At 30.5% G+C, this 9,822-nt stretch overlaps 1 protein-coding gene and 2 non-coding genes across 3 annotated transcripts; 2 read left to right on the top strand and 1 right to left on the bottom strand.

Annotated features, from left to right (window-relative positions):
* The first annotated feature begins 298 nt into the window (after nt 1-298).
* Nucleotides 299-380, top strand: TRNAL-AAG (transfer RNA leucine (anticodon AAG)). The gene has a single exon. It is a non-coding gene; the product is annotated as a tRNA-Leu (tRNA).
* A 2,542-nt stretch (nt 381-2,922) lies between these two features.
* LOC118067628 (uncharacterized) lies at nt 2,923-8,354 on the bottom strand. The gene is made up of 14 exons (XM_035084466.1): nt 8,285-8,354; nt 8,002-8,216; nt 7,682-7,919; nt 7,357-7,448; nt 6,267-6,350; nt 5,873-6,187; nt 5,708-5,811; nt 5,457-5,627; nt 5,155-5,387; nt 4,858-5,072; nt 4,532-4,785; nt 4,387-4,459; nt 4,243-4,312; nt 2,923-3,063 (listed from the first exon to the last, which is right to left on the bottom strand). The coding sequence occupies exons 1-14, from the start codon at nt 8,352-8,354 to the stop codon at nt 3,029-3,031; spliced, it is 2,169 nt and encodes a 722-aa protein (XP_034940357.1). The 3' UTR covers nt 2,923-3,028.
* TRNAW-CCA (transfer RNA tryptophan (anticodon CCA)) lies at nt 3,542-3,613 on the top strand. Its single transcript has one exon. It is a non-coding gene; the product is annotated as a tRNA-Trp (tRNA).
* Nucleotides 8,355-9,822: the final 1,468 nt, after the last annotated feature.

Here is a 9,822-nt window from a genome sequence, read left to right on the forward strand (position 1 = left end):
ATTTATCAATCTTTACATCATGACATCCACTTACAATTTAATTTTTATTTTTATCAGTGATAAAATTTGGAGCTGAGTATTAAAGTGTATGTATCCTTGCCCTAGCAGTTGGTCTTGGATAATTAAATTTTTGGAGCTGGATCAAAATAGTGAGTGGTAGGTTGATGTATTAATTCTCCTGGACATGATCCAAGTTATTATTGGCTTAGTACACCATCAAATTATCAGCACAAAAATAAAAGTTAGTGGTATTTCCTATGTTAAATTCAAATAGATTATTTGGAAACTTCTCTTTCGAGGTAGCGTGGCCGAGCGGTCTAAGGCGCTGGTTTAAGGCACCAGTCTCTTCGGAGGCGTGGGTTCGAATCCCACCGCTGCCAGTTTCTTTTGATTTTGCTTCTTTTTTTAACTAGGATTATCTCTCAGTATTTACAGACGCACTCAATATGTATAATCCGCCAATTTTTATGCGCAAGTTTGCGGCTTACGATGATCCAATGGGTTGCGTCGGCACGCGGCGCCGTGGTTCACACCTAACAGGAGATTATGAACTGTTAGAAGATAAACAACAAAATGAATAGGTATCCTGCAAGGCTATAGATACGTACATGTGTGTTAGGCCTCGGTACTTTTTAGTCCTTTTAATCTTCCATCTATCTTTTTACTTCCTTCGATATTCGTAGCGTCTTTTAAAAAGAAGTTGGAATCAAGAAAGGGATAAAGGGTCTCCTTACAGGGATACACTTCGTAAGCTCTTGCTGGCATATGAAATCCTGCTGAGAATGTTGTTCTCAGGGGCTCGAGTGAGTTTATTAGAATCCTTATGTGGGTATAGATTTCTATGTTAAAAACAACAAATGGTACCGAGGTCATCAAGTCTGTTGAGGGCAAGGCTTGAGTATTACCCCTGGAGGGAAGATGGAAATATGGATGCCGAAAAAGAGAGAATGAAAGAAGAATGTGCTAGTTACTCCAAACCGGGCGTGTTGCCCTGATAGAGGTTTCATTCTGAAGATGCCACCCCGGACCACGCCTCTAATTGTAACGTAATATAAAGGGATTGATGTGCTGATATTAACTGTTATTGCAACCATCGTATATTTTTTAAAATTCATTTCCTATTTTTATCTTATCATTTTTCTTATCTGCATTGATTTCTACATTATTAACATCATTTCCTTTCAATGAACTCTAGTGTTGATATAAAAATAAATAAAAATAAATTCGATGAAAAATATATTTCATATCAAAACTCAACAGTTCATCGAAATATCCAAGTGTCTCAGAAGATGACTTTTATGAAAAAAATTCAAAATATTTTTTACTTCATCATCAAGTCAATTTATTTTACTCTACAGAGTTCATTTTAAATGCTAGAATTCATCAGAAATGATTTTTATTTTTAATTGATGAAACAATTCTTGGTCATTTTATTCATACTGATCAACATCTACATTCATCTACAGTCATATGATCCCTGTTTTATCTTGAAAATGTCGAGTGGTGCGTGCTTACATCCCGCATACGGTCTATTCCACATTAGGAAACAATAAGAACTCAAGAGCTCTTTAGTAGCTTATGCAGTGAAACGATATTCGCGCGGGTTGTCTCATTCAGCCCCTCCTAGCATCAGGAAAGTAGAATCACTTAGCACTGTATCTCTTTATATTCAGCTTAAACCACAAAGATTTCACTTCTAAAAATTCAAGAATTTATCATTAATTATTCATTTCTAAACTCCTGCGATCGTTGACGAATCATCATTACTTCACTATACTGTTCGATTCATGATGATTTATTGGAATCAGTTTATACTAAAAGGTTTACTGAGAAAAGAAGTTCTTGACTGACTTGTGATGATAGTATAGGAACCAGAGGGGATAAGTACTGAATGTTAGGTATCATCAGTAGGACAAACAAAATGGTAAATTCTTGCAACAAGAAGGCGGAATGGACATAATCAACAAATCAACTGACTTTAGATTAGGCGAACATGAGGCATAGTTGAGTAACTAAGAACAGCTGTTGCCACGTGTCTACATGTTGGCTTCATCTACTGTATGTTTCCCGTGGATCGGAAAGACATAATTTTGAGGAAGAGCCGCATGGGCCTTAAGCACCTCTATGACGTTCCGTCATCTTATTGGTTTACTATGATTCTTTCCATTGTGTATTGGTCCATAGATATCAGATTGTCCAGAAATTTGGACAGGACCAACACATTAAGCTTACAACATTTAGCTTCTGGTCTTACTTTGACGCCAGAGATGAATGATTGATAAATAATTTTCTCAAGCAAGTGCAAAAATACGTGCGAATAACGCATATGAAGTCATACAAAGTGCAATGACTCTGTTTTCCCCCAAATTTAACGAGTCACTGCCATTTCAAGTGTTCCTCAGTGGTTGATAAATATTTGGATATTACAATATTTTGAGGTAAATATTTTTTCAATATTAATATACATAACAGCGAGACGTATCAACTCAGAAAGTAGTTATGGGTCAAACGTGTTAATAATTTCCCCTAATTTTTGCTAAATCTATATTGCTAAAGCTTCGTTATCCTACCCTGCCTCACTGCGTGTTGCAAAGTCAATGACATTGTGCCGTTTCTGCCAGTTGCGTCAGAGTGCGCACCGTCGACTACATGCGTTCCTGTTGAAAAAATTCCTCACGGGCGAAAGTCAAGGTACGACGGAATATGCAATATTCACTGGCTTGTGGAGTAGTATAGAGAATGGTGAACTGTACAAGGTTATATAGCACAAGGTTTGCCGCAAAAATAATATTATTGACATGATTTCCTGATAGTAGGAGGGGCTTAGCGAGACAATCCGCGCGAAATTCTTCAACACCTCCACAATCATAATGACCCCTCTTTACATTCATTGAATTTTTACTTTTTTATTATCTCCATCACTAAGAAGTACAACACTCTTTAATAGATAATGACAGCCTAAATATCTCAGTAAGCATCTCGTTAATTTGGAGCACACCTGGATCAACATGATGAGTTTTTAGAAGTGTCAAATCTCTTGAAGGTATAGCTTTATTTTATTCTCTGAAATAAAAAAATTATTATATTCTTGAAGATCAATGATATAGTTATAAAAATAAGAAATATCACTATTAATGAATTAAGATTTGATGATTAATTAACTGAGAACTTATTATTGAAGAAACAAAACTCTTTTTTTCATTATTTTTAGTTCAAGTTCTGAAGAGATATTTAGATTATTTTATAATTAATAAAAGTTCATAGATACCTTACATTTTTCTTATATTTTTAACAGAAAATTTACTCTTTTGATTAGCTTTGACGTTGAAACTTTTAATAACATTTTTAGTAGATTTTCAATTTTTGGTGAAAAACTTTTACAGAGTGAGAATAGAGTTATTACATTATAAATATGGTGAAAATTTTTAGAACGTTTTGATAAAACTGTTTTCACTTATAGAAAGGTAATGATTTAATGACTCTTCCTAATTCAACCGGTGTATTATTACTCAAAAAGGTAATCTAATCAATGAGATTCAAAGACTCCGTGGCGCAACGGTAGCGCGTCTGACTCCAGATCAGAAGGTTGCGTGTTCAAATCACGTCGGGGTCAACTGAGAATTATTTTTTATTTTAAATGGAGAAAAAGTAAAGCTGAATCTTGTGGATCAAATGAAAGTAGTTCAACTATAACTATATAAAACTTTTTTATGATTATCTGATTATATTTTTCTATTTTTATCCAAAAAGCAAAATAAGCAATGGGTCTGGGCTTAATTTGTGCCCTGACAACGAACTTCCCATTAATTGAAATCCATAACTTTGTCATCTTTTATTTTTTTCGTTTCTGAAAAATTACTATTGTCATAAATAATATACAATTGTTTAATCACATCAAGTTATTTATAACAATATTTGTTGATATTTATCAAATATAATCATAGTCATAATAATTCAATTGATTAAAACCATTTTTAATTGGTTATAATAAATTGAATTTGTTATAAACAAATACATGATTGTTTAGAATCATATGAAGTTATTAACAACTATATTATATTGGCCTCAGTTGTTAATCATGTTAATCATCTAATAAGAATACTAGGAAGTATAATGGAGCTATCATTATTCAATATCGACGGATTTTAATATTCAAATTTTTCCACATTTTCATTTTTTTACGTTCTAAAAATTTTCTATACATTATTCTTTCCCCCCATAAAAATAAAATACTCAACAAACTATGAAAAATTAACAAAGTCATCAGTGGTAGAATATTGTAAAATTCGACTGTTTTAGCTTCATCTTCTGCCTATTAAATCAAAATATTTTTGATTAATAATTATTAAAGGTCGTTTATATAATTATTTAAATTCATGCATTTACTTTTGTAGGTGGAGTATTAGTCCAATCGTCGATAATTTTGTGTAATACACCACTATCTCTCAATATGAAAATGCTGCAGTATGTTCAAATAATTGATTAATAACTTAACATAGTTATTTTTGTGATTTTATATTCATCAACATACTGGCGATCAATTAATCCACGATATGGGTTATTTTGTGGTAATCCAATGGCTAAAGATGCCACAAACACAGCTTCTGATGCCAATAGGATACAATTCTTCATACGAAATTTTGCAGCAGGAAGATCTGATGATAAGAAAGCATAGTTTTTCTCAAGACATACCCGTTCCAATCCTTCTGCAAATGTCTGTGGTAATGAAGCCTCTGTTAATATTTTTTTTACAAAAATTTCTTTTGTTATTTCATCAGCAGCATTCTATTAATCAAATAAATTATATAAAAAATCAGTAAATAAAATATAATATATAAATTTTACTATTCATAATACCTGAAAAAAATCATAGTATGCCGAGTTTCCTAAAACTCCCATCCGGTAAGATCCATCTTTGATAAATCCTTCCATAGTCGCAAAGGGTGCTACAAAATTATTGATTGTCAACGAGCTAGTGAGAATTCCTGAATATGCTGCAAGTATTATTATTGCAGTTAAGTGAGTAGTAAATTGGACAACATTAATTGAAGCGATGGTTGACTTTGGCATGCCTGAAAAATCAATTTAGTATCATTGGAAATATAACTCCTATCAATTAATAGTAATTATGCTGATACAATGAGTAGATTATACCTTGACCACAAAATGCTCCAAAAACATCCAAAAAAACATCAGAGATTCTTAAGGCATTTGTTTCTACTAATGTTAAAAACCTATTTCTCTTATAGAAAAATATAATGAGAGCAATTATACTACTAGTAATTATAATTAAGCATGGAATGATGATCCAAATACTTTCGCTGAAAGGAGTTAGAAATAAGTTCCATGATAGCGTTGAGAGAGGTTTTTTGAAGAAGAAACAATCTCTGAATTGAATAAGATGATGTTAAAAATAATATTTTATACAATGATTAATTAATTTATTATAACAATACCTAGTTAAGTATAATGGTGTAGTAAATTGTATAGCTTCCAGCCTAGCAGAAACCATTCGTAAATTAGTAGGAAAAATGTCACAAATATTGTAGACCAGACTACCAACACCTCCTGTCCAAGTGCCATTTTGTAAGCGAGAGCCGTATTCAGATACTACATGATAAGCTGGCCTTTCAGTTCACAACCATGATTTAAAATTAGATAAATTCAACGAATCTAGGAGATTGAGGAAATGAAAACTCTTTCTTACGTGAAATTCATTCGTTCTTGTAGAATATCCACAACTGCACCAAAAATTCCTCCTATTCTGATACCACGTTGCTCATCCATTACAATTGTGGAACCAGGAGTAGACTAATTAATTTTTATATTTTTATAAATGCACACAATTAACCTGAAAAATAATTGAACTCACATCTAACACTGCTATTCGCATCAAATGACCATACAAGTTACTTCGTCGCCTGTACAAGGTAAATGTGGGTAATTGAAACCCATAATCTGGATTCCAACTTCCAAAGATGTTATATCTTAATTCCGTGTATTTATCTACTTGATAAATTTCTGTTATTATTGTACTATTATTACTACTGCTAGAATTTTTCTGTGATATCATAAATCGACAATTAAATGGTATATAAACATCAACAAAGTAATTCTTGATTTCTGTGTCATCATTAAAGAAAATCAGCCAGACAGGATCAGATATGTCTATCAGCGGTATTAACTGCTGTAAAAAATTTTTGTACAAATGTAGAAAATATTTTTAAGACTAAATATTCACTTAAAATATGTTGAATGAGATTTACTTTCATAAGCTGAATTTTTAGTTGATCAGAGTCGTCGAAGAATACAAAGAAATTTTTACTGTTTTGTTGGAGAATTTTGTTGTCCTAAAAGAAATTAAATTTATTTAATAACTACAAAAAATTATTATATTTTACTTACTCGTATGAAAAATTCTTCAATGTTAACAACCGTAGCTTGGATCCAATTTTTGTTGAAAAAAATAATGAGATTTCTTAACTTAGTCTTGCCTTCAATGTCTTATTGATAATGAAACAAACAATAATAAATCGTCATTTTTTTTTAATGAGCTACTGGTAACTTTTAACTTTTATTTAAAAAATAGAATACTAAATAAACTTCCAGTTAATCTGTTTTGTTTACAATTTTCATTTGTTTTTTCACTCGCACATTTTTTGCAAAATATATTTATTATTGCTACTACCATGATATTTTACCTCCAATGCCTACGAAACTGGATGATGCATAAAATAAGACAACAGAATTACACTGATAATATTTATAAATATTTGTTATGATATCTTGATACATATCATTTGATTTTATTAATTGATTATCAATAAACTGTAATGAAGTGAATAATAATCCTAATTGTATGAAAGTGTTCATTATATTAAGGTTCTTAAAGATTTTTTATATTTGAAAATGTCATACAAGAATGTTTATTCGATCGTAAAGAGTCGCTTTATGTACTTGCATAGATTTGCGTGTTGAGTATCATAGAGAAACTTTTTATTGATCAAAGAATACAAAACCACTTATGACTTAAATGAAAATTGATTATCTGTAATGATATGTTTCTTTGAGTTCAAAGATTTTAATAACAGTACCTAATCAACTTTAATGTTTAATTTTGTTGTAAATTTGATCAATACTTATTTTCTTTCGACAATCTTCTTTCTTTTATTATAAAAATAGACTTGCGTGACATTTCCAAACATGATTTTAATTTTATCTAAACGAAATTAAATGCATAAATTAAAATGAGGAAATTTTCTTTTGAAACGTATTCTCTTTGATCGTTTAATTTTCAGTAACCGTCTTCTACGTAATTTTATTTTCTCCTTGTGATTGTGGACTATTCTTTCGCACCAGAGAAATAAAAGGCTGAGGAGGCAACTCCCTAGGAGAAAAACAATTAATGGAACCACATTGTGGAGTTGTACTGGAGTGATTGGTTCCTCCTGTTTTAAATATAAATTTACAATTAGATTATTAATTAACAAAAAGCAATTATAAATTTAATAAGAATGATATTTCACTTTGTTTGGTTTGAGTACCATCCAAGCATCGGAGATTTTGTTCAAGAGGCCATTATCTCTGAATGTATAAATACTAAAAAAAGCAAAACCACAATAAAGGAACATACTTCTATATTTTTAACATCATTCAATGACATACTAGCTATTTATTAAACCTCGAAATGGACTGCTTTTATGCATCCCCATACATATTGATGCTGCAAATATAGTTTCTGATGATTTCAATATGCAATTGGGAGATTTCCATTGTGATATGAGAGGTTGTGCACTTAAAAATGCATAATTATCTTCATTACATACACGTCTTATTCCTTCAGCAAAAGTTTGGGGTAATGAAGTTTCTACTTTGATTTTATGTTCATAAATTTGATGAACTACTTTATCAGTAGCATTCTAAAATAAAAAAGATGAAAAAGAAGATATTGATGTTTGAAGAAAGATAACTGTTATTTAATTTAATATATATTTAAAATACTCGAAAAATGTAATAATATGCCGAGTCGTCTAGAACTCCCATTCTGTAAGAGCTATCTTTAGCAAATTCTTCCAAGGTTTGAATAGGTGCCTCAAATCGATTAACTGTTAACGAACTAATTAATACTCCTGAGTAAGCTGCATATATTACGACTACTGTCAAGTGAATTGTGTATTGAACAATTGCGATTGATTCAATTTTTGATCGAGTCATTGCTGTTCATGGAAATTATCTAACATTAGCTGAAAACTAATGGCAAATAGATAATTTTAAGGTCGAATACCTTCATTACAAAATGCACCCAAAACATCTAGGAAAACTTCTAAATTGGTGAAAGGCCCTTGGTCAGTCATAATTCGAAAATATTTTTTTCGATGAAATAATTGAATAAGATTTATCAAAAGAGAAGAAATAAAAATTGTACAGATAATAGCGAGCCAAATATTTAGATGGAATGGGTGGAAGAAAATGTTCCATGTAACAGTTGTTGGTGGTTTTCTGAAGATAAAACAATCGCTAAAATATAAGAAAGGTATGAATAAATTACTTTTATTTATAAAGTTATTGCTATATTATTAAACGTACTTGATCATGAATATTGGAGCACTGTATTGTATAACACTAAGTCGTTCAGTAACAAACCTCAAATCAGTAGGAAATAAATCTGAACGATTATTAACCAAAGTATTCATACCTCCTGTCCATGAACCATTGTCCATACGTATACCATATGAATTAGCAATTGTGTAAGTTACGCTTCAGAAACAAAAATTACTTTTTAGATTTAATTATTAATAAATGTGATCCAAAATTCATACTACTCACGTAAAATTTATACTTTCTTGTAATAATTCCATAAAGTCTCCAAAAAATCCTCCCAACTTAATGTTCTTATCTTTATCGATGACAACGATTGAACCCGGTGGAGACTATTTAATTAAAGAGTTAATTTATAATTAGCAGTAATTGAATAGCAGTTTTATATAATAACTGGTTAATAAAAAAATGTTATTACATTCAATGCAGTAGCTCGAAAAACATGTCCATGTAGATTATTTCTACGTTTATATAAGCTCACCGCAGGTAGTTTCATTCCAGTTTCTGGGTTCCAATTTCCAAAAATATTTTGTCTTAATTCTCCATGGCTATCTATTTGATAAATTTCTGTTATTATTTCACTCGTCTTGTCATTAGTGACATTTCGCTGGGATATCATAAACCGGCAATCAAATGGTATATAAAAGTTTTCAAAAAAAGTTGCAATTCTCGTTTCATCTTTGAAGAAAATTAGCCAAATTGGGATATAAATCGCTACTGAAGGTATGAATTGCTACAACATAATAATAATTAAATTACTTAGTAAATAAACTATTAATTAGTGGATCATTAAAAATATCAGAATATTACACTTACTGTCACAAGTTGATCTTTGAGTTTATCAGAATCATCCAAGAATACGAAGAGATTATTTACAATATGATGGTTGGCTGTTGCATTCTAAATAAAAAAAAAAAATAGAATATCAAATAAATTTATGTTATAAATATTAACATGATTCTCTTACTTGTGCTATAAATGTGTTTACATCAGTCACAAGAGCTTTTACCAAATGCTTCTTAAAGAAAATTAAAAGATCTCTCAATTTTGTTGAAACTTCAATGTCTATTCAAGATTAATGGAGTCAATTATTTTAATATATTGTAAAAATTAAAATGTGTCTATATTTATACATAAGTGAACTTAACTCACCTTGAATAATAGCAAAATTTGTATCAGAATGAAATAATATGACAGATTGACATTCATAATGTCTATAAATAC

The sequence above is a fragment of the Chelonus insularis genome, unplaced genomic scaffold, assembly GCF_013357705.1.
Source record: "Chelonus insularis isolate UGA/USDA-ARS -01 unplaced genomic scaffold, ASM1335770v1 contig_390_pilon, whole genome shotgun sequence".
In the NCBI taxonomy this organism is placed as follows: Eukaryota; Metazoa; Arthropoda; class Insecta; order Hymenoptera; family Braconidae; genus Chelonus; species Chelonus insularis.